Genomic DNA, 26,108 nt, shown 5'->3' on the forward strand with positions numbered 1-26,108 from the left:
CTCACTCCACGACATGAATCACATTTGACTTTCTCTGATAAATACAGAAAACAAATCTTAATTGCCTCATGCAGTTAGATTTGGATGCAAATATATGTGGAGGAAATATTGCAACATTGGAACACAGAATTGATTTCAGACTATTTTGATGTTCATTATTGGTTGAAAAGGAAACAAATGGGTCATTTTAAGCACTTCAGCAAAAATGTAACCACTGTTTATTCACTCTATGGACATTCGACATGACTTCCTGCAGAAACAGTCATGTCACACTGGGCTGTTTTACATTAAACACACGTTTGGCGTTTAAGCTCTGAAACGAACTTTGAACTGAATTATTTTTCTTTCTATTAAGGTTTTGTTCGAACAAAACCTGTTAGGGATGTTAATGAAGCCTTAAGAAAACGCCGTCTTTTGTTAATATCAATGTTCTTCTCCTGTTACTTTGCGGTTCTTTTAATTAAACTTTATAGAGCCATCATTGTGGTCTAATGTCGGGGAGGCCAGTTCCATTACACTGCCAAGACTGGGGCTCTAAAGGTTAAACGGGTTCTAGGAAATAAAACAAACAACCAAAAACATCTGGCTGTAATAATTATCATGAAATGCAATAATCTGGATTATGAGTCAGTGATTCCTACAACAGCACACTGACTCATTACTCAGAAGAACACGCAACATTTAGTTAAATAATAAAGTTTTCGTTAGTTTTCATCCCCATCTGGTGGTTATTTTTGTAATTACTCAAAAAAAAAGTACAGATCATTTCGAAAAGAAAAAGCGAATATCATTTTTTTATTATTTCATTCAGGTGTCGACGTTGCGCGCTACGACCAATACAGACAATACTGTGTGTTTATTTAGTCTTTTAAAACGAGAAACTGTTATGAACTGAAGCTCCGCACCATCCATAAATCAGCGAGGCAAATTGCGCGCCGTGTGGGCGGACTTGGCACTCTTTAAACTCACAACAGAGATCCAGTGAAGAGAGCGGAGCTGTGGTGTCGTGTTATACAGTTCAAACAACTTCACCCGGTCTACTTTTCCTCATCTTCGCATTCAGGATTGTTAACAATGGACAGCTCTTTACAGCCCAGAGCGGATTGTCAATATAAAAATAATATATATAAATGAACAAACATACAAACAAAAATCGTGTGGATAGGAAAAATATTATATACAGAGAAGTTACAAGATTATAACCCACCAGTTAATACCATATTGGTGCCTTTATTTTGCTGATAGAAAGGACATAGTTAGTCTGAACATGTTGTTAGACTTGGTTTGAGTGGTATTGTTACATTAGGAAAAACATTGGACCATATCAATTTTCAAATTTATAATCAAAGTTTGGTTCCTGGTTGAACTGCTTAGTCTTACTCTTTGAGTTAGTCTGAAGCACAAAATGCTTGACCCACTGTTCAAAGTTTTTAGACTTGCCTATCAACCAGTGCATGCTAAAGATCATAGCTTGAAGAACCCAAAAGAACATCATCTGCGAAAAGCACCCGAGGTTCCTCAGCCAGACACTCTCCACCCCATGGCTCCACTGTCCTGAGTTTCTGTCCTTGCGTAGACAAACTAACACCGGGAAGAAGTTTGACTTTTCGCCATAAATGTGGCCAGGCTCCTGCTTTTCTTACATAGGGGCTAACAAAGCTCTCTGTTCAAAGGAAAGCCCCTCCCTCGCTCCTCGTTATCACTTCTATCCGGGTTTTGCGCCGGCTGATTGTTAAGGAACGAATCCAGTGCAGTAATGGTTGTGACCCGGAAGACAAACATAGAAGTACTCTGATTTTTATTTTATGTTATAATTTGCAGATATATATTCATATGTAGTTGTGGAAAATATTAATTGTTAATGAGGGCATTTGTTTTCAATATCACAACTACTTCCTATAAACATATAAAAATGCAGTTTGCACCATAGTCAGCGAAACGTCAGCCACAATAATATCCGGGGTCAATTTGTAATTTTATACAAACCCGTGCCACACAATCGTGACGTCCTTGTCAACCTGCAGCCGACCCATATATGTCCACGGCCGTGTTAATAGCCGCTGTTGTCGGCGGCGGAGTTCTGCTCCTCATGCGCCGTCTTTTCCCACGGCGGAAAGCAGTAAAGCTGCTCCAGTATCCGACTGACACCATGCGTGGAAAGACTGTGATTGTGACCGGGGCTAACAGCGGGATAGGAAAGGCTTTGACCGGGGAGCTGCTGAAGCTGCGCGCCCGGGTCATCATGGCCTGCCGGGACCTGCGGAGCGCCGAGGACGCAGCCCAGGACCTCAAGAGCCAAGCGGGGCCAGAGCAAGGGGAGGTGGTCATCAAACACCTGGACCTTGCTTCCCTCCGATCAGTCCGGGAATTTTGTGAGGAAATCAACAAGGTGACAAGATAGAGTACAGTCCACCTATTGTTGCGTTCTGTTTGTTATTTGCGGTCCAGAAGGGCCACTGTCCGTGGTGCTGAACAAAAGATTGGCAGAGGTCAGCATATAAGAACAGTTTTATTCACATAGGCCAGTAACAAAATCTTGGTAACAATGTAAAAAAACGTAAACTTTAAAAATTTGTTGAGAACATTCAACTGCTTTAGTGATTGTTAAATAAGGCATCTAACGTAAAATCATTTTAAACTTTGATAGAGTTTGAATGGTTATCAAAAATCTATTTTTTCTCCCCTATAAATGCAGTTAGATAAATGCTCTGGGAGCATATACCTGTGACTATATCATGGATGTTTCCTAATCCAGTTTAAAGCTAAGATTTTGCATATTACTTTTTTTTTTTTTTTTGCTAAAACAACAATAGAATTAACATTATTTACTGTGGATCTCCTCCAATCCACATAGGATCAAAATGATAAAGGTCTAAATGTAGATGTATACCCCTACTAAAGTACAGTTAGATGTCTTTTAGATGGCTACATCTTGTGTAGGGACGTTTATACAATTATTTAGAATGTATGTATCCATCTGACCCTGTTTGTATAATTGTGATCCTGTGTGGATTAGAGGAAATTTACTGTTAATTCAAACTTGTACTCTTTTATTATCAGACCACCCTGTATAAAAAGTAGTTTAAATAATAATGTCTGTGAAGAGCATATGCAACACGATTAAACACCTAATTCTGAACGAGTTCCTCTTTAGCCACCATGCCTGTTTTAACAGTCAGACCAATGACTTGTCAGAACATTTGGTTAGATGGGGCTGTCTGGTACTCTAAGATTACAAACATTGGACCCTGCAAGTTCTGGGGTTCCAATAGATCCAGTTATACTGTACCATGGTGGCGGCCCCCGTTTTAGGCTGTGTTTCTATGAGAGCAACTGCTTGACAGAATCAGTGATAGGACTTTAATAGGATTATATTTCTGTCTTGTTGCTGCCCTGTTGAGTAGCAGCAGCTACTTTAGGGGAGTACTGTTGCCATGTGGTGGTTCTGATGTGTCTCACTTCATCTACTATTTTTCACAAGGTTAGAGCTGAGTGTTGCACCATATTTATTTAGTTTCACTTTATTTCCTAATATGAAATTAAGGATTAATCAAGTGTTTAAATTTAACAATATTATAATCCTGTTTGCAAAGTAGGATGCCATATAAAATGCAAGCTTCTTTCCTAAGGCGTTATTGGACTTAGACTTTTATTAGAAATAGACTGCCCTGTGGTATATTGGTTCAAACTGTCAAATGATTTTTTTTTTTCTGCTTTATTGTGAAATTTTATGCAACACTGTTAAAATTGTCCTTACAAAATTGATTTATTACTTTCAGCATTTGATATTAAACATCTTATCTTTCTTGTACAGTGCTGTGAAAAGGTTTTTGCATCCTCACAGATTTCTACTGTCTGTGATTGTTTTGGTGACATTAAAGTGGTAAATGTCACCAAAAGCATAAAATACATTTTAATGTCGAACGTAGTTAAGCTGCATCATCATAAAAGTCAGTTTTCAAATCGCAGTTTCGTTTAATGAGGGGAAAAAAGCTCTCCAAACCAACATGGCATTATGTGAAAAGTTAACCTTATCACTAGTTTTCCACCTTCCGCTGCAACAACTGTAGCCGAGCTTTTAAGACAACTGGCAAAGAGACCCTATGGAGGATTTGTAGACCAATCAGAATTTATTGAGCCGCATTATTTGTTTTTCAGACACTAACAGTCTGTTTAAGATTTTGACATAGCATCTCAAGCGGATTCAAGTCAAAACTTTGACTAGGCCAATCCAAGGATTCTTTCCTTTTTTTTTCTTTTGGACAATTCAGGGGCTAACTTGATGGAGTTCTTTCTGTTGTAGTCCCAATGCATAAACCCAATAAGCTTGAGCCTAAGGTCACAAACTGTTGGCTGGACATTCTGCTTCTGGACTTTCTAATAGATAGCAGAATTCATGGCTGCCTCAATTATGACAAGTCGTCCAGGTCCTGAAGGAGCAAAGCAGACCTAGATCATTAGGCTACCAACACCATAGCTGACAGCGCGTATGTTTTTCGTAGTTACACCAGATGTGTACTATTTTTATAATATTTACTTAACCAAATGGGGGAACCATCAATATGTTTTTATGGCAAATGTGAGACGGTCTTTGTTTTCTTCTTGGCCAACTGTGGTTTTCACCTTGGCACCTTAAGTGGAAGCAATTTTTGCCCAGTCTCCTCCTTATTGTTGGATCATGAACACTGACCTTGAATGAGCCCCCTGTAAACAATCCAAACATCCAAAACTACTTTTTGTATTTATTTTGTTTATTTGACGCTGAAATTAAAAGTTTTGTTGATTTGAAAAATGTTATTGTGACAAAAAAGATAAAACAGAAGAAAGCTGTAAAGTGGGCCAATGCTTTTCCTTTTCGCCGCTGTATTCAAAAATATTATTTTAATACACAAACCCCTTTTCGTTCACTTGACAGTTACCTCTTAGAACCACTAGATGTCTTCAAATCATCATCAAACATCAAAGTTACCACTATACACTATAAGACGTAATATTCCTTCACAGTATTTATAATTTGGGCAATTTTGTACTTAAAGCTTGCGAAACTCACCTTAATAGTGACTAAAATGAAAAGGAATAAAAATATGTGATACAATAAAGAAGTAGCCTTAACCATGCATTCCTACTACTTTATATCTACAGCCTAACCAAGAATATATATATGTATTTCTTACATACTTGGTGTTAAGATCTTATTAAATTAAAATAAAACCTAAAATGTTTTAAATGTATTTTTGTTGTCAGGAGGAACCAAAGATTGATGTGCTGGTCAACAATGCTGGAATCTATCAGTGTCCCTACACAAAGACAGAAGATGGTTTTGAGATGCAGCTCGGAGTGAATCACTTGGGCCATTTCCTCCTCACCCACCTGCTACTGGATCTCCTGAAGGCTTCATCTCCCAGTCGCATCGTTGTCGTTTCCTCCAAACTCTACAAATACGGCCACATCAACTTTGATGACTTGAACAGCGAAACAAACTACAACAAAGCCTTCTGCTACAGTCAGAGCAAGTTGGCCAACCTGCTCTTCACACTGGAGTTGGCTCATCAGGTCGAGGGCACAGAAGTCACGGTCAACGCCCTCACCCCAGGCATGGTGAGGACAAGACTGGGCCGGCACGTCCAAATCCCTCTCCTGGCTAAGCCGCTGTTCCACCTCGCCTCATTGGTTTTCTTGAGGAGTCCGTTGGAGGGATCCCAGACGCCGCTCTACCTGGCCTGCTCCCCAGAGGTGGAGGGCGTATCAGGGAAGTGTTTCGCTAATTGTGAGGAGGAGGAGCTGATGGCCAAAGCTACAGACAAACAGGCAGCCAAAAAACTGTGGAACATAAGCAGGAGGATGGTTGGACTCGCAGAGTGACCATGGGGCCAGTTCTGTGGACAGGATTGTTGGGGAATTAAGTGTTCTTGGACTACTTTGTTAATCAATTTCTGCTTGCAGACATCATTGTGCAAGAGATGGGTTGTGAATAAATCCACTTTCCTCCCTGGGGATGAAAATGTAATGAAATGACATGTTGTGCCTCAGAAGTGTGATAATTAGGATTCTGGGGACTACATTACAGAACTGATTAGAGCTTATATTAGGATTTAAATTTTAACATGCGCCTATTAAAGTGAAGTTTTGAAAGAAGAAGCATTGTAATGATTTTTCATCCAGGTAATTATTTTTACTTTAACCCTGTTATTCAAAAACGCATTTACCATTTGGGAAACATTTAGAGACATAGTTTGCTTAAAAGATACTAACCTGATAATGTGAGTGTTTATGCATTATACATTTTGACTTTACACATGCAGTAGAAAATCCTATACACCTTTCATACAGTGCCTTGCAAAGTATACAAACCCCTTTTTCTTTTTTTCGATTACAGATGAGAACATTGATGGGTGTTATGTGATGGCCCAACAAAATCATAATCTAGTTGAAAAAAAGAACACATGTTTTTCAAACATTTTAATAAATAGATATCGAAGAGCTGTGACTTGAATATGTATTTAGCCTCCTTTACCCTTATCAGGAATGAATTTATGGAGAATTAAAAGCAGGGTTCTAAAATAATATCCCAAGCTTTGGACATATCACCAAGCAGTGATCAGTCCATTAAGACTATTATCATACAGTACATTTAGATTTTAATTTCAATCATTTTAACTATACGTTGCTGAGGCTGTTTTATTTTATTTCATTATAACATGACCTTATCAAAGCTCAGATGCAGACATCAGGATCAAAGGGACTGGACTCAGTGCATTCATGAAAGGCAAGCTGAGCTGTCACATTTACTTCCACTGTGAGGTCTCATTACTGCTTGTGCTCTTGAGATCCTCAGTTGAACCATTGTCTGCGCTGAATTTGTGCATAGCTCAACATCAGCTTTGCACTGCAAAGCAAGAACAAGTGGAAAGTAGCTGTTTGAACTGGTTACCTTTGATGCATTTTTAAGCTTAAATGGTTTCTGCTGCGTCTGTAGATCTGCGATGCAGATTTGTAAACTGCCGCTGCACCGTGACTCCCTCTTGTGGATGGATATCAAACTTTACAAGTAAATAACTTTTTACCTCTACAGGAAGTCCACCTGAAAGGACATCCATCAACAAGAACAATGAAACCGCAGAACCACAGAAGCGATTATTTTGCAAGATTCTCACTTTAATGAGTTCTACTTACCTAAACCAAATCAGCCCATTGTTTGCTATCACACAATTCGTTTTAATACTGTTTCTTTCTTCATGCATATCATGTAAAATTCAGATCAATGACAACAAATTCCAAGACATTTCTGTATGTCTGATACAACAGAATAACTGTTTCCTTTAAGTTCTGAATAAAGACCAGTGACTCCAACTAAAAAGATTTGCACTGTCTGTTTTTCATTTATGTATTTAATGTTTAGATCATAATTTAAGGACAAATTTGTTTTTGATTCAAAGAGCCATTCAAAATTTCAGATATATTTAGTTTAAAATGATGTACTACACAAGACACACTGATGGGAGCTAAGGTGTTGTGCACACTTGTCTTTTTACTCCACATTTAACTGTTTACATTATAATTTATTTATTCTGTCTATATCTCACTGCAATATACTAGGCTGGCTCGAACCCAGGAACTGTTTAAAGAGAAATAGCCTCATTAGCGTTTCATTTTTATATCACAGATGCATGTTTAGTACACAGCAAATCAAATCAAAGCTTTTAATGGATCAGAAAACAAACTATGGACTGCTACTCCTTTTTAGCCAAAAAAGTGACAAACAAAATGTTTACATCTTATTTTCACTTCTTTCATAATGTAATCCAAATTGTGTTAAGGCCTGTTTCAAAGGGCTTCTGTGTTATAATTTTAAGGCCAATGTTGATAACAGCCCAAAATTTTGATATTTCTATTTGTCTTTATTTTCTTATGTATGCACATGTGTCATTTTATTGTGGCTTTATGTGATTTTTCTTTTTTGTTTACAAATAAAAGATCACCTCTTTTACTCTGATATACTGATGGCAGTGATGATGGTAGTGGCAGCATCATGCTGTGGGGAGGCTTTTTTTCAGCAGGGACAGAAAAGCTGGTCAGAGTTGATGAGAAGATAGATGGAGGTAAATGCAGGATAAAAACAGGAGAAAAACCTGTTTTTGCTGCAAAAGATTGCAGACTATGTTGGCAGTTTAATTTCCATAAGGACGGCACTAAACATACAACTAGAGCTACAGGGGGAGCTATTTTACAAGAAACAAATTGGCAAAATGTTCAGTTTCTGGTAGTGCAATGTTGATAGAGGTATATACTCCAAATGACTTGCAGCTGTAAGGAAAAGCTGTACTGATTATGCTTCAGGAGGGATTATAAATATACAGCACGCTTTTTGTTTTTAATTCATAAAAATATCGATCCTTTTGTAATCCCTAACAATTCTGCATGAGTTTTTGTTGGTCCATTACTTAAAACCCCCCCAAAATTGTATTGCGTTTTGTGGCAGTAATATGTTAAAATGTGAAAACGTTAAAGGTGTATTAATACATTTGCAAGGCACTGTACGCACCTGACACAAATATAAATTGCTTCTGCTTTCTTTATTTCCTGGATGTGTCCATGAATAACACCAAAATAACTTTACTCCTTGTGTCGCGTTTGCTGATCTTGACAAAAATCAATCCCTGCAACCCTATTTTTAAATTTACTACGATGATGAAGGTGAGCTTTATGGTGACGCAGCATGGACGCTCAACACTCCTGCAGGAATCCGATTCTGAACAACAGAAGGTCTCTCTATGGGTTCAGCAGACAAACAATTAATTATTGAGAAATAAAAATGGACCTGCTGTTAAAATGCCTCTGAAAGTAGAGTAACATTAATCTCTCTTTCATGCATCCACACTTTGAGTTATACATATTATTTGTGCTTTATTAAGATAACAAAACAACAAAATATATGACCATGCATCATTGTCATAGAAACAAACTTACAGAGATTTAGGTGGGTGTGGGCATTCAAATTTGAGGTAGAATGGGGGCAGGGGAACCTCTCAAGGAGACAACAGAGGTGCAAAAAAGTTTAATAAATAAATACTGATTGCTAAGACAGATGTTTACATCTCAAAACATTTCATCAATAACAAGAAATCACACCCATCAATACTACTAAAATCAATTAACAGAAGAAAAATGTCTGTTTGTCATTTAAGGATTAATTCGCAAGTTATTTCTTCATTACACACCTCTCACAAGGCTAAGATTGTTTCAGTTAATTAAAAATAATGACTGAAACCAATCTATGTGCAGCTAGCAGAGACTCGTCTCGATTCAAATCTGAACTTCCAAACACGGCACTGGCAGTTTATAATTTATATACAACTTGCAGGAATATCAAGAACTGCACTTTTTGAATAAATTTGTTGCTTACAACTTCTTATAAAATATATCACAGAATTTTTAGTAAGCATGTTTTTTTCATACATTTGTAACGTAAATACATAGACATTCCTATACATTTTAAAAGTGTCATGAACTTCTTTCTGGCTGATTCCAACTTAATCTTGGCCAACTTCCTTTTACTTTGCCGTCCTCTAGCATGTAATCATCTCTCCTAAATGATCTTCTGTTGCTTCATCTTTATGAACCATTTTGATCCTGGCTGCTTTTCGAACCATTTTCAACTAAATGGTAGCAGCAACACAACTTGAGCGCACCAATGCCTTGTGGGTTCTGTCATAACAAAGGCTTAACCTCGTTTGAAAGTCCTTCAGTTCAGAAGCGTTCCATAAAGCTGGGCCTTTGTAAGACTGTCCTTCCTTGAAAGTCCCAAAGAGCCAAATTTTTGGTTGTATGGAGGAGGAGGTGGAGGAGTTGGTGGTGGCGGCTGGCTCACCTGCGCGGGCATGCTGTGCATCTCCACCTGATAGTGCTGCAGCTCTGCAGCCATCTCCAGGGACCTCTGGTTGAGAGACTCAGTGGAGCTATTGGGACTGGGGTCAGCGTACTCTGTGCTCTGACCTCCAGCTGCAACATTGCCCTTCATGTCTTTGGAGCTTCCTGAGTGGTAGAGGCTGTGCTCTGACTCCTGGCTGTCTTCACTTCTGTACAGGTGGGCTTGGCTGTGTGCTTGCCGCAGTCCAGGGCTGCATTCGGGGCTGGCAGCCACCCACACCGGGTCAGTTGCATCTGCACCTTGATGGTAGTAGTCAGCCCCCTCCTGGAAGCTGCTGTAGAGTGGCCCAAGGCGAATTTTGGCAGGGCGAACGGAAAAGTGTTGCTCCGAGAAACTGTAAGGTGAGGCTCTGCCTGGGCTGCGGTACGAGTGGGCACTTAGGTCCTCAACACTAAGCTGTCGCCATCGACCAATCAGTTCTTCCTCCTCAGGGGCTAAAGTGCTGCCTCGACGACTGTCTCCGTAAGCGACACTTGGGGAGGAAGATGGAGGCAGCGGCTCGTAGGGCTCACTGAAACAGGAGGACATGGTGCGGCTGTAGACCGGCGAGCTCCCATTCTGCTGGTGGCTCAACTCGGTCTGTTGGAAAGGATGAGCATTCCCAAAGCTCCTTGGACTGTCCCTCTCCCAGGATGAGTCACTCTTTCTCTCATAGTCCCCTGCATCTCTCCATTCCATGTAGAGGGAATGATGGCGCGGTGAGGAAGCTGCACTACTTGGCGGCTCATTGCCTTTGTCCTCAGAACCACCTCCACTAAAGCTGGAGTAAGAGCTGGAGCCTCCAGCCATCGCAACGGGGAACTTGGAAAAATGTTCCTGGGAGAAGCCAGCTCTCAATCCCACAGAGCCCTCCTCTGGAGTGCTGTCAGTGGAGTTCTGTGGCCCATACAGGAATGTCCTGTGACCGTGCACATCCATGCTGGGCCTCCTCTCACGGTGACGGTCATCGGGGCAGTACAGAGCAGTGTCGCTGCTGTACAGGTCAGTTTTGTAGGCTGCTCTAAGCCCCAGGCGCTCCCCGGGCCCGAGTCTCTCCAGAATAAAAGTATGGTTCTGGGTTTGGGGGCTGGGGGAGCGGGAGGCCTGGCTGCTGCTGCAGGCCTCATCTGGCTTTTCAAGCACGCTAGCAATGAGGGACGTAGAGTCAGGGTAGTCATGGCAGAGCGGAGACTCTTCCAGATGCATGGTCAGGCGCTCCTGAAAATCTGCAGGAAGCTAGAAAAATTCAAAGAAAAAGAGATATTGAGAGGAAAATGTGGGATGAACGTGTTTAGAACTCTAATAACAATAAACCAGGTAAATTGGTTTTTTGGAACATAAATGGTATTTGGACTCTATACACCCACTAGAAGTTAATAATGCCGAGCACATTAACAGCTGCTTCAGGCTTACTGGAGGTCACACTAAGTAATTAGCGTGGAGCTATTGCTATCATGCTTTCAGGATCACCTTGTCGAGTCAGTAATGTTCTGCATCATTTTGGTGTGCATATTTTTCCAAGGTGAGCTAAACCCAATAATTTATTAGATAAATGTTGCTAATAAATTATATTTCTACCAGGTTTTCACACCCTATGATACTTGAAAGTGCTTTCCTCTATAGAGCACCATTCTGAAAGAGCTGTGTGTAAATATTGACAGAAAACTCTTTGGACCAAGCAAAATCAATGTTTATATTTTTCCTTTTGTAATGAATTTCCTACCATGCAGGTTTCAGATCTTTAAAACATCACCGTGTATAAATGGGTCTCTTATTAAAGTGGCAGCAGCTTAAAAGTAAACTTTTAACAGCTTTAGCCATCCCTGCTGCATTAAAGATACTAAACACGTTAGTTTAGTATCTTTCATAGATCTTATCCAAATTACATCTTGGAAAGATTTTATAGATCCTTTCAAAAACGAAATGCTTTTAGAAGAAGCGTGAAAGAATTAGGCATTTAATTTTTCAATTCAGGCAGTATTCTGCTGTGTGCTGTCTTTTGTCACCAATGATTTAAATCAACAGTGAGATGGTAGAATATGAGCCAGCCCCTGTGGCCTGATGACCAAATATTCCACTACATTTCTCTCACAGATTATTTAAATTTAAATAAACTGTTATTTTAAATTTGGATTTACCCTTCTAACTGGGTTTGTCTTAAAAACTACCTATTCATGTCCTTTTACAGTCTCCATCTACATAACTAAGCATATTTTACATTATCATGGCCTTGGAGAGTGCTGACCAAGAAAAAAGGCCCTTGCTTCAAAATTGACACCTTCAAGATTGAAATTTGTAGCTGCCCACATGGAAAAACCAAATCCCTTTTGGAGAAATTTAGACAGGAAAAAACGGTTTTCTACTAAACAGCTTCCTCTCATCTGAAAAGATGAGACCCCCTCTAATCTGCCTCTCAATCATACATAGCTAAGCCCTTAATTATTTATTACACAGGCAGATTTATTTTATAGGAGTCTTTTAATTTGACCAAAACCTTTCTTTTGACTGTAAATAATAATGTTTTCAGTCCCGACTTGAATCTGTAAAGGGAGCTAAAATTGGGGTGATGGAAAGTAGCCCTTCCAACCTCAAAGACTAAATTCTCAAAATACCAGTGCAAACATGCAATCATAAGAAGGGTTTGATTGCTGGAATGCCAAACAAGATTTTTCATTGATTATTATGAAGGGTATACATAACTTTCTATTTTTTCATTAACAAGTAAAATGAAAAAACAAAACAAAAACAAAACTGATAGTGTGACTGTCTCATTTCCTGTCAGAAACAAACCTCTGGGTTGAATGAATATAGTTTCTTACCTAAATCTGCCAGGGGTATGAATAATTGTGGACTTATCTGCGTGTCTTCAAAAATCAAGAGGACATCACAGAATCGAAGGAGTCATGAAGTGGAACTCAGTGGGGTCCATACCAGTGTTACACATAAAATGAGTGTTGAAGAGCTCCCATTCTACATCAGTGGTGATGCCTTTTGATTTTTTTCTATTCTCTAGCATACTGCAGAAATTTCTCTTAGTTGAAGTGAACTGCTTTATCTCATCGCACTTCAGTGCATTCTTTCCAATGATGTGTATAAAGCACAGTTCCTCACCAATCCCTGTGTGTTTTGGCTGTAAATTTGCTTGGCCTGCTGATTGCAGATACCTTGTAAAATCATTACATCACACATTTGATCTGGGAAGCTCGTTCACCCTTACATAAGTCAGTTAATATAGGGCTATGACTACCTTGCCTGGTAGCTCGGAGGCATGACAAAGGCTGGTTGACTTCAACCCCCCATGCCCTCTTGGTCCTCTCTGAGAACACATGGAGAAGCCAAAAAGTCTTTATATCTCACATTGAAGTGTTTTGTGAATGAGGCAAATGATATAATTATTTCTCCTCGGTTCAAGAAGTATTCCCTGGGGAGACAAAGTAAGGTGATCCAACCAATGAACACTTTACCAATTGCCAAGCATGGTGGTGGTAGAATCATGCTGGGGGGCTTTTTCAACCCACACAAATGAAGCAGGACTTCAGGGTTTTCAGCTTCACCTCAAATCAGCAGTGAGACAGTTAAAGCTTGGGCACAATTGATGTTCCAACAGGACAATGATCCCAAACGAGCACCAAAACGGTTTTAGAATGGATAAAACAAGTTTAATTAAAGCTTCTAGTATGGCCTCTACTCTAAAGACAGGTCTGTACCAGGAAATCAACCATTTTCAATTAACTCTATCAATACTCCCCAGAAGAGTGGCCAAAGATCCAGCCAGAATGACACCAGAACTGTGTTGATGGCTAAAAAGTATGTGGTTGAGGTTGTATGTGCATATTTATAAGCATGTAGGTATAACTTTCACCCTGTGTAGTTTAGAAAACAAAATCACAACAAATTCATACTTTAGAGAATATCCTATTCAGACTTTGTACAATATCCTGTTTATAATCATAGATCTTACTTTTTATTCTGTCCTAATCCTGGATCAGTTCTCTCTGTTCATGCAGGAAGTGTGTCAGTATCTTCCTTTTTTTACCCTAAGCATTAACACAGCTATTGTTTGCAACAGTTGTGCTTATGAATAGAAACTATCTTCTTCTTTAACCACCAAAGAAGGTGAGAGGATACTGTACAGGTGAAAGACAAATACAGTCACATTTCTCAGAAGAGAAAGCCATTGTTCTAATTTGAGCATTTCTCAGAACAAAAGCTTCCATCGTCTATCTGTAGATCACCATAGCAACAAGTAATAAGTTAACTGCAGCATATCATCACCAGCAATCTAGTCAGTTGTTCCCAAATGGCTAAAAGACAGAAGCTAATTATAACTTTGTATTTAGAAAAAAAAGACATGAGAGAGTTTATCATTACAATTTGATTGCAACAAAGCAAAATGCTGATTAATTACTGTCTACACATTTTTTCCTGCTACCTTATTTTAAACAAGATGACTTAAAACCTTTTTATGTAGCCCTTTCACGCCCTTTCTGTGCTTGTTTTTGCAGCCAAACAAGCCGCTAAAGAACTTCAGTGGGCGCCGAAGAGCCGCAGCAATTCTCCAAAATCCAGATTCAGCTTTTATCAATACTTTTTCAATTAGCTTCCACCCACAGGACTAGCAGAGCAGTGGACGTCCAGAGAAAGCATGGACGGCCTCTGACCCCCTCATTGTTTTGCTGAGAGCTGCTGTAGCTTAACTGTTTCTCACTTTATGACAAGCCTTTGCCTGAGTGCATGCTTGCAGTTTACTGAAAATGTACGTTTGATATTTTCTGAGTGTTGCGCAACCAAAATGGATTTTGCATTGATATTTTTATGCAGCCGCATCACTGCATACTTTAACCTTGTGGACATCTGCCAGCTTTTCCCGTGACATATAGGGAAAGGCACAAGGCCAGAGGCTGATGCAGCAGAAAGTTGAGCCAAGCTGGTCGAGTGTTTAAAGCGCTCATCAATACTCACATGCACTCTTTTCACAAGCAACAGCAGGATTGTATGATGAGGCTGCAGTGTGCTCCCCAGCCGCATTTTGGAGCACACTATAGTTTTTACCTTAACTGTCCTTCACATTGCCTTCAAGTGTGCATTGAAGTAAAGTCCCTGCTGAAAAGCACCTAACAAACCATGCACACTTTGATTAATATCTAGCTCAAATGCATATTACATAATAGTGGGGATGATTAAATCATTTGGACTTAAATTTTTAAGCATAATTGTGATTTCTTTAATGAATATACTCCAGCAACAGAAGTAAAAATGTAGAAATATAACCCTTGACAGTCAATGCCACTTCTGCCAATACAAGTTCATCTCTTGTTGTAGTATGAGAATCCACCAAGAAAACAAACAAAAACCCCTATTCTTTAAACCCCCCAATAATAGATAGTTGTCTTCAACATAATCATCAGAGCCAAAATTACTGGCATCCTGAACAATTTCAGCAAGAACAAATGAAAATATGGCTTTTCTTAACCTATTTATTTAATTTTTCAAAGTTGATCAGAGTGTCTGGGCTCTTTTAGTTAGTAATCCATAACTTTCTGTTTTCCTGAATGAGCATTAACACAATAAAAGGCTCCATTTCTCTTACCTGCTGGCCACTGTACTGGATGATGACCCTAGGGTATCTTGCCTCCACAACAAATGAGGTGTGGAGGAAATAAAAGAAGAAAAACAATCTCCAAAGCTCGCTGATCACTGTGGCAAAGAGTGGCATCTTAAGCTCAGGTGTGACATTAAGGCATTGTTTTTTACTATATGGAAAATGTATTCCGAAGAGCCAGAAATGAATGTTTTTTTTCTTATGAACTCTATGCAGAAATACACAGTTTGTTATATTCAATGTAAGGTTTTTGTATTAATTAATGGAAGTCAAGATCAGGAAAGGATGCTATTTAGATGATAACGGACTGTTTGGGAAGCATTCCAGTAAAGGTCTTCTGTGTCCTACTATCACAAATGTAAACATGTGAAGATTGCTAAACTCTACTTGGACTTTAACTGGAGCCATGTGCTTTGGTCAGATTAGACAAAATCTTCCACAAAAAATTCTGTTGTAAACCTGCAAAGACGAGCGACCTCTGAGCTGCTTCTGGCAATGCATACATTAAAATGTGAAGATGGCGAAATCCTGCACAGCTGTGAGCTTTTGAAAGTGAAGCCAGCAGTGATGACAGGAGGTGTTGCAGTACTCAGGTCTGCACTATGCATAAAATCAGTGTTGAAATGCCTTTATCATTATTTTCAAAACAATAATGGCGGACAAACTTAGTGTAGCGATCCTGTTGTTGGTTGAGCAAATGCTTCAAATTTTAATTACATATATCACCTTCTTACTCTTCTTGTTGGCAATGGTTTCTAAGTATTTTATATGATTTAAAATATCACATAACCTTACATAAAGCCTTACATAATCTTTACATTATTCCCTTTACCCATGCAGTTGGTAATTGAAGGATGAATGTGTGCAAATTTAATTCAGTTCAATTCAGTTTTATTTATATAGCCCCAATTCACAACACGTCATCTCAAGGCACTTCAGAAAGTCAATTCAATCGAATCATACAACTTTTCAGTCATGTACATACATTCCAATTAATCCTAATGATCAAACAGTGCAGACAGATTCCGTTTACTATTTAAATTGGTTAAAAAACTTTTTCTATCTAAGGAAACCCAGCAGATTGTATCGAGTCAGTGACTTGTAGCAGTCACTCCCCCTGGATGAGCATGTAGAGACAGTGGACAGACACTGTCGTTGACTTTGCAGCAATCCCTCATACTGAGCATGCATGTAGCAACAGTGGAGAGGATCCTCATGCCTACTGTTAAGTATGGTGGAGGTTCTGTGATAGAGTGAGTCATATGATAAAAGGCAACATGATCCTCATTTGAGTGCATGGCATCATGAAATCTCCCAAACACCAGGAGATTTTAATAGAAATCAGTTGGCTTTTGTAAATAGGTTGTCACAAAGTCTTTCAACAACACAATAATCTTGACATGTGGCCAAATCTACAAAGAAATAGTACACCAGGCACAAAATCGACCTTCTTTCAGAGTCAGTCACTAGACCTTATTCTTTTAGAAGATAGATCCCTGCAACGTTGTGACATGTTATAAGTGAAGACTAAGTTCTGTCCTATTGGTAAAGAGGGTTGTAAAAAGTATTTCCTTTGTAAAAAGACTAAATACATGTTCTTGCATTAAACATTTTACTTTTCTAAACTGTCCAGTGCAGAAATAAGCTGCTGCAGACAAATACTACTATCTATTTGCACATTCACTGTTGCTTCATAATTTGATACTGTGAATCATCCAATGAGCATAGTATAAATCTTCTTTACAGTTAGGTAAATGGATTGCATTTTCTCCAAATCGTTCCCCTAACTACAAGGAGTGATTATATTCAATCATCTCAGGAGAGAATCCGCACCAATTAAGTGATGATGGAGATATAAAGTACATAGGAAATCTAGTTTGTGTTGGGTATTAGAGCATTTATTGCAAATGAGATTTAAAATGTTGCATACAAACACTACACTTACATTATGCTTCCCTTCTTACTTAAAACATTATTTACTCTCAATTTCAGGGTCTGTATTTTGTGGGATTTCAAACAGCAATGATAACTTAATGGACTTTAGTATGTTAGATGATCTAATGTTGAACAATGCTACTTACTGCTGAATAAACCTTATTTAAAGTATAAGAGAGCGTGAGCTAATCTCAGTAACTTTTATATGCCTCAGAGCTGTTACATATTTTTAAAACTTGCTTATTTTATCTCTTAGAGGTGAAGGTTATTCCGCCAAATAACCTTCAGCTGTTCTAATACAGTACCTCAGTCACTGCTGCAGCAACTTCCTGTTCATGTCCTTCTGCCAATTCTCTTATCTCTTCTGGCTCTCTCGGGGCAAGACGACCTTTTCATTACAGACAAGACATTTCTTTTTTGCCTAAATTTCAGCCCAGCGGTGCTCTTAAAACCACTCATTCATTCAATGCAGCTTAAGTGGAAAATGTTTTCTCTCCTTCTATATGCACTCCTTTGCTTGATGTCACATGTCACCATAAAAAGCTTTTGTAGTTTTTTGTGTGCATTAAAGGGATAAAGGTGTTAAACTACATCAAAAACTGTGGAGCTGTTAAAATAGATTTTAGGAGAGGGTAAAAGGCAGGTGGTTGAAGGAAACCTTCAGGATTGAAGCCTGTAAGAGTGGGAGGAGGTCTCACCTCAGAGAGCTGGGCTCTGTACAGAGACTTGTTGCACTGCAGCAGCTGAACAGCCAAGTTACAGTCTTTTCTGTACAGCTCCTGTGGAGGCAGAACATGGACAAAACCAAAATAGATAACAGGTGTGAATATGGTAGAGACCTTACGTCTGTCCCTCTAAACCTTGCAATCTGTGCAGCTTACAGTAAAACCCAATGTCTTGATTAACGATGCTACAACCAACTATGAAAATCCTGCCAAGTAATGAAAACCACATCCACCTCCTAAGATCTGAAATGAAATCCCTGTGCCATTTAAGATTACAATCTATGTCTGCAAAAGAAAACAAAACTCTGCAGCAAATAATAGGTTCATGTAATGAACCATACAGTCTAAAAAAAATAAATAAAACAATATTTGCTTCAAAATTAGTCTTGGTTTTGCACATGCATTCACGATTATCAGCACCCCTGGTAAAAATGTGTAAAAAGCCCTAAAATAAATTCAACTTCTATTTCAGCAACATAATTTCATACTGAAAACAAATGCTGCAGTTTCCGTCCTTCTCACTGCATGCTGGCAAGATAACTGAGGTCCTCGTCCTGCCTTGTATGTGAGTTACAGTTTTAAACTTATTTGATAAATAAGAGCAAGTTTAGGTGAGGAGTTATTTCCTTGTCCCTGTTTCCCAGTTTATGAAGATCAACACACATCTGCCTGACTTGAATGACATGTTCTGTTGTCTTTTCCATTTAGTTTAGTTCCTTTTTTTCACGTCCTGTCTTGGCATTTCAGGAAAACCAGATAGAGAAGCTAGTTGCATATGTGCCAGGGCAGGTTTTGCTCTACAAAAAGGATATCTCAAGACAAAATCCTAAGTGTGTGAATAACTTAATTAAATCAAGAATGGATCCAGCACCAAGGCTACATTGATGTAATAATAACCTGTGTGTGTATGACTTACAACCCTTTGGATTATATGTGTATCAGTGTGTGGTTGTGTTTGTGGGTTATGTAAATGTTTCGATGAATGCAGATGCGTATGTCTAAAGTGTATTTAAATTGAGATTTTCCTCCTTGAAAAGTGGCTATAAGAGGTATGTACCTGTGTCTGGTCATATTTATATCCAGAGTTTCTGCAAGTCTTTAATGTAAAAATTACATACTTTTCCAGACTAAACTTTTAAGACTTCCCAGTCGTTTATATTTATTTTAAAATATAAAATATTATATTTCACTAGAATATGATGACAAATATTTCTGCAGTGTGAAGGTTTTAAATATGGAGCCTGACAAAAACAGGAGCGGGATGGAAGCAAGGAAGTAAAAAGAAAGCACATAAGAAATGAATGAAGGGATGGAGGGAGGACACAATTAGGGAAGGAGAATATAAGGAAGAAAGGAAGGAAGACAAGAAAGGAAGAACACAAAGGAAAGGAAAAAGGACACAAGGAAGAAAGAAAGAAAAAAATGACAAACACAAGGAAGGAAAGAAGGACTTACAAGGAAGGGAGGGATGGAGGTAGGGCAAGAAAATAATAAAATAAGGACAATAGTACAGAAGGAATGTCATGAGGAAACATACACATGATAAAGGAAGGAAGGGGGCCAGATCCTAGATGAAAAAGAAAAGACTGAAAAAGGAAGTATATGAAGAGAACATCAGGATAGAACACCAGACGGCAGGACAGGAAACTAAGTCTGGAAATACAAATATTTTTCCATACTCTTATTTTCTTTTACTACAGTTTACCAGACTGACAAAACCCTGTAGTAACTCTTTATATTCCAGATATCTATGAAGGCAATGATTCAATTTCATCAACACTCTGTTAAATAGTAACATATCCAGTAAAAATACTTCATTTAAATTTCCAAAACAATTGTTTATTTATTCTCCATGCTGAAAAAGTGTACTCGAATGAAATCTTAGATTGCATGAAAAAAAATTTGTGTGTGATTATGCAGTTGCATTAACATATGAATTTATTTAAAGCCTTTTTACACATCCTTACCAGAGGTGCAAATACAGAAAATGAGAAGTAGGTTTTGTCTATCTTAAATTAAGTTTAAGTACACTTAAACATGATTTTATGCCTATGAAATTTCAATCTACCCTCATCATTTGACACTTACACTTATAAATGCTTTCATTGGGCACTTATAGTTAATTCTGATTACTTTATCTTTTAACTGATTTTGTGCGCTGCCAACAGATCACACCACACCTAATATAATTTAAAATCTTATTGTTTTAGTGCATAGAAAATGTCAATATCTGCTTCAAATTGTAGGAAAAATCATCCAAAGTATCCAAAAGAATATCTTTTAAAAACACAGTTTTTAGTTCTGAAAATGCTAGCACCTTGTTGTAAAAACTATATAAGAATGCTGCGTTTTGTTCTCACAGAAGGTAAACGAGAACCAGCTAAAATAGGGTTGGTTCTGCAAATGAAAACTTAAAAACAGTATAACGTACATTGTCCTCTTGTAGCTTCTCAATGGTGAGCTTCGTCTCTATCAGGTGGTTGTTGAGTACGATGATTTCTCTGCTCAGGGCTCGTTTTTCGTCTTCGTGGTGCTGCGACTGACAACACAGATGTTGAAATTATTTGAAACAAACTTTACATTTTTTTTAAGATCAAATCCAGTTAGAATGAGTAACTTCCAAGATGCCCACATGCTTGATGTTAAGTTTTTTTGGCTCAGCACACTTTATCATATACAGGGGTTGGACAATGAAACTGAAACACCAGTCATTTTAGTGTGGGAGGTTTCATGGCTAAATTGGACCAGCCTGGTAGCCAGTCTTCATTGATTACACATTGCACCAGTAAGAGCAGAGTGTGAAGGTTCAATTAGCAGGGTAAGAGCACAGTTTTGCTCAAAATATTGAAATGCACCCAACATTATGGGTGACATACCAGAGTTCAAAAGAGGACAAATTGTTGGTGCACGTCTTGCTGGTGCATCTGTGACCAAGACAGCAAGTCTTTGTGATGTATCAAGAGCCACGGTATCCAGGGTAATGTCAACATACCACCAAGAAGGACGAACCACATCCAACAGGATTAACTGTGGACGCAAGAGGAAGCTGTCTGAAAGGGATGTTCAGGTGCTAACCCAGATTGTATCCAGAAAACATAAAACCACGGCTGCCCAAATCACGGCAGAATTAAATGTGCACCTCAACTCTCCTGTTTCCACCAGAACTGTCCGTCGGGAGCTCCACAGGGTCAATATACACGGCCGGGCTGCTATAGCCAAACCTTTGGTCACTCATGCCAATGCCAAACGTCGGTTTCAATGGTGCAAGGAGCACAAATCTTGGGCTGTGGACAATGTGAAACATGTATTGTTCTCTGATGAGTCCACCTTTATTGTCTTCCCCACATCCGGGAGAGTTACGGTGTGGAGAAGCCCCAAAGAAGCGTACCACCCAGACTGTTGCATGCCCAGAGTGAAGCATGGGGGTGGATCAGTGATTGTTTGGGCTGCCATATCATGGCATTCCCTTGGCCCAATGCATGTGCTAGATGGGCGCGTCACTGCCAAGGACTACTGAACCATTCTTGAGGACCATGTGCATCCAATGGTTCAAACATTGTATCCTGAAGGCGGTGCCGTGTATCAGGATGACAATGCACCAATACACACAGTAAGACTGGTGAAAGATTGGTTTGATGAACATGAAAGTGAAGTTGAACATCTCCCATGGCCTGCACAGTCACCAGATCTAAATATTATTGAGCCACTTTGGGGTGTTTTGGAGGAGCGAGTCAGGAAACGTTTTCCTTCACCAGTATCACGTAGTGACCTGGCCACTATCCTGCAAGAAGAATGGCTTAAAACCCTCTGACCACTGTGCAGGACTTGTATATGTCATTCCCAAGACGAATTGACGCTGCATTGGCCGCAAAAGGAGGCCCTACACCATACTAATAAATTATTGTGGTCTAAAACCAGGTGTTTCAGTTTCATTGTCCAACCCCTGTACATTTAGAGAAGAAAAATAACTAGCACACTAAATTTAGAGCTTCTTTACTTCTGCCTTTAATGCAGCACCAGTGACAGAAAGGGTGGATTTTGTTTTCTAATGAGGACATATGCGACTACATGCAGGTGCCTCGGGCAAAGGTTCTGCAGCAAGCAAGCCACAAATATGCTGACAGGGTAACACTTTTTAAGGCACCCATTATTTAGACAGACAGCCTGGAAGAACGGTTTTTTCAGCCAAGGTTCTACATCCGTAGTTAAGGGTCAAACAAGAAATTATCGCAACAATACTTAATTCCAGCGAAAAAAAAAAAACACTTCATGGACACACACAGATAATAGCTTTTCAAATAGGTTTTCCTGCTTCAGTTTTGAATCACGACTTGTTTATCTATATAAAATAATCTACAAGTGCTATAAATAAAGACATAGAGTGGATTTAAAAAAGGAAAGCGCTTTGCAGCTAAATTGGCAGCAGAAATTGTTACAGCTGAGCACTTTGGCCATTAGGGTGCAGTTTATTCATGGACCAAGATGTCAGTGAACTTACTTCTCTCTAAGGAAATTATCTTTCAAATTTTGCATATCGTAACCCTCTCAGGTCATTAACTGAAAGAAACACCCCTGATTCCATCCTTGCCACTAACACAAATGGTTGCAAAGTTGCAAAGCCTCTTGAAATTTTCCACATTTAGTCACATTACAACCACAAATTTCAATGTTCTTTATTGGGACTTAATCTGACAGACAAACAAAACGTGGTACACACTCAGATTCAGAATCAGATCTTTATCCATGTCCCAGTGGGTAACTCATTTTACAGAAAGTCACAATAAAAAATATATATATGAACAGTTATGCTTGATTCTGAGAAGGGACAAAGATGATTTATGGTTTAACAAATGCTTTAAGTTACAAATGTAAAAACTGTGGGGTGGATTTGTATTCATCCCACTTTATTCTGTAACCTAAATAAAATTTGGTACAAGTAATTGTCTTCAGAAATCCCTCCAATTGATAAATATACAATATACCACCTTGGTGTAAATGATTTTAAGCTCACTATAAATATAGCTTTTCTGTGGAGGCCCCAGAAGTTTGTTTAAAAACATTGCACAGCAGAATGGTCAGAGATAAAGTTACTCTGGCAGAGCTGCAGAGATCCACAACTTGGGTGGAATATTCTGTTGACAGGACAACTATAAATTTTGCACTCCACAACCAACCAAAAAAAGTCATAAGAAGTACCAATAGCAGGTTGCAGAAGGCATGGGAACACAGTAAGCATGTGTTAGAAGGTGCTCTGAACAGATGAGTTTAACTGTTTGGACTGGAATCATTTGTACGGATGTTGTTGTTATACATGTATTGATTCTAAGTTACTTATTTAAATTGTTTTTAGGTGGAGGCTTTACATAAGTTCTTTGAGCTTTCTACCTCTCTTGCTGCTGTGTGCTAATTGTTTATGTCTTTGTGTATTTTATTATGCTAAATAATAAAACTAAACTATATGTAAAATGACACAAGTGTTGAAAAACTAACAGTATCCTAAAAACCCAATTTCCACAATGAAATGCAGTGATTATAAAACCATGATGTGGGGATGTTTTTTTGTTGTTTTTTTCAGAGAAGGTCTGAATAGGTCTAAATACAGAATAATCCTGGAAGAAAATCTGTTAGAGGCTCAAGAACCACAGGTCGCCCCTTAGGTTAATCTAGTCAAATGCCAGCCCTACTTCTAACTAAGAATCTGTGGCAAGACTTAAAAATTGAAGCTCACAGATCTCCATTACATTAAACTGATCTGGAGCTATTTTGCAAAGAAGAATTGACAGAAAATGTATAAACATGTAGCATAGCATTTACTCAGGCAGGCAGAATACAAATGCATGCCACACTTTTTTTTTGTAAAAAATGTCAAAAACCAAATATAATTTTATTTTTACTTCACCGTTATGTACTGCTTTGTGTTTACACATAAACTTAGGCTTTTCTTTGAGTTTAGCTGTGCAGTTTTTACCTTTTTGGAAAACTGAGCGAGGAAAAGAACCTAGACACTTATGCTTATCTGTTTTGTAATTACATTCTCTGTAGTTGTGCAGGGAACCTCTGGCGTAAACAAGTTTTACTATTGCAGAGAGACTTACCCAGCACCTCTCTCTAAGCATTAAGGAGGATGTACGTGGGATGAATCTGGAACAGCCAATGGGAAAACTTTCCTCGGTAAAAAAACCCAAAAACAAAGGCAGTTTGCCTTTGTTTTTTAAAATGGCAATTTTAGGGCAACGTTCAGCTGTGTGTGTGTGTGTGTGTGTGTGTGTGTACCAGAAGATCTCACATTGTCAATTGTAATGACTGTTATCTTGTGGCATAACAAACCAATTCGATGAGCATTTTCAACTGTCCATTCACCAGCTCAAACACCTGATGGTTACAGTCTTTTGGGGCACACTTGTTAATTCTATCTTTCAACAGGCAAAAGAAGCATCTGACAAATGAAGTGAGGTGCTCTCCTCTCAGGAACAATGGGTTTGCTAGCCCTCTGCCAGTGGAAGGAGGACAGCCAATTGTAATAAGCCATAATTAATGTCAGCGGCACAAACAGCAGGGGGATACATTTTCAATCTGAGCCCCAAAGTGTTCTTCATGCCGTGTGACTTGCTTCTGTGTTAGTCCTTCCTCTTTGACAAGTACGAGAATTTGCATAAAAGCTTCAAACCAACACACAAACATGCAACTTCAGACACTTACATCTCTGTGGATCTTTTCCTCTAGATCTTGGTTGATTCTCTGCAGAGCTGAATAGCTGCTTTGTATTCTAAACAACAAAATAAAAAATAATAAAAACATTGCTCGCTGGTAGTTAATAGCTTGTGCACATGCATGCTGAATCTACAGTATAGAAGCCAGTGAGCTTCCCAAAAATGCTCATATCCAGGCTAAACACTATGCAAGTCAGATTTAAATTGCTTGAGTCTATCTTTACCTAACCTACTTGCAACCTCTCTAAGTACCTCTTAAAAATACTTGTCACATCATATTTTTAAAAACAACTGCAGTCTTATTCTGAATAGTTTAACAACTTCAGTGTGCATTTATCTCACAAATTTCTTACAGAGTCCTTCACCTATAGTTCAATATATGAACTGCTGTAGGCAATAATAAAAGAGGGAGAGGCATTTTTAAAATGTTCAACATGGCAGAAATCCCACACATACTGACTAGTGCTACACAGTACCAGTCATAAGTGTGCATGCGCTTATTGGTATGAAAGACCTATTAATTTGGAAGTTTTAATGGTTTGCATGAACCTTTCATTTGTGTGGGTGGCAGAATACAAAATAAATATAAACAACATACAACTTTTATGATGATAAAATTCTGTTTGGATATTTGAGTCCTTTTTTGGCAGAATTATGAGCTTCATAGCATGGATCTGACGTTTAAGAAGAGTGCATAAATTATAAATACAGGTTTTGGGAAAACCAAGCCCTATGCTTGACAATTGCTACAGCGTTCTTAGGTTTGAAAGCCTAAACTGACTCCTCCAAACATACTTTTTAATGTGACATACAGGTCAGTCTTTGTCTGGTTTTCCTATAAAACCCACAGAGGAAATTTTCATTTAAAATGTGGGCAGCTGCATAATTCAGTCAGGCTTTCTTGGTTGACACCCTTTTAGTCAATTTTGATGGAAAGCTTCACTGTGGACAGTGACACTGGTGTTCCAGCAGGTTCCTGTTTATGATTGGCTAAGCCCTAATGGTTCCCCAGTTTAAGTATGTTTTGATTAAGAAATTAAATTTGCAAAGTGTCATCTATAAAGTCCAAAACAAGTTTTGACATTCAGGCATGTTCATATCAGTATTTGCCCAGCAGTTATTTTACATTTCTTTTAATATTTCATTCCTATTTCCCATAGCCAGCCTGTATGGACAACATTGACTGCACTTAATTTACTAAAATAGGTGTTTATTTTTTATCTAATTTG

General features: G+C 38.6%; 2 protein-coding genes across 2 annotated transcripts in view; one reads left to right on the forward strand and one right to left on the reverse strand.

Annotated features, from left to right (window-relative positions):
- Nucleotides 1–1,961: 1,961 nt before the first annotated feature.
- On the forward strand, nucleotides 1,962–7,359 carry rdh14b (retinol dehydrogenase 14b). The gene is made up of 2 exons (XM_047387090.1): nucleotides 1,962–2,389; nucleotides 5,245–7,359. The coding sequence occupies exons 1-2, from the start codon at nucleotides 2,036–2,038 to the stop codon at nucleotides 5,860–5,862; spliced, it is 972 nt and encodes a 323-aa protein (XP_047243046.1). The 5' UTR covers nucleotides 1,962–2,035; the 3' UTR covers nucleotides 5,863–7,359.
- Nucleotides 7,360–8,884: 1,525 nt separating this feature from the next.
- LOC124882466 (brain-enriched guanylate kinase-associated protein-like) overlaps nucleotides 8,885–26,108 on the reverse strand; it is a 45,413-nt gene continuing 28,189 nt past the window's right edge. Inside the window, 4 exon segments of the mRNA XM_047388878.1 lie at nucleotides 8,885–11,143; nucleotides 18,143–18,223; nucleotides 20,601–20,708; nucleotides 24,869–24,935. Of these exon segments, the coding sequence (XP_047244834.1) occupies nucleotides 9,743–11,143; nucleotides 18,143–18,223; nucleotides 20,601–20,708; nucleotides 24,869–24,935 (1,657 nt within the window). The 3' untranslated portion in view covers nucleotides 8,885–9,742.

Source organism: Girardinichthys multiradiatus, chromosome 15 (genome assembly GCF_021462225.1).
Source record: "Girardinichthys multiradiatus isolate DD_20200921_A chromosome 15, DD_fGirMul_XY1, whole genome shotgun sequence".
In the NCBI taxonomy this organism is placed as follows: Eukaryota; Metazoa; Chordata; class Actinopteri; order Cyprinodontiformes; family Goodeidae; genus Girardinichthys; species Girardinichthys multiradiatus.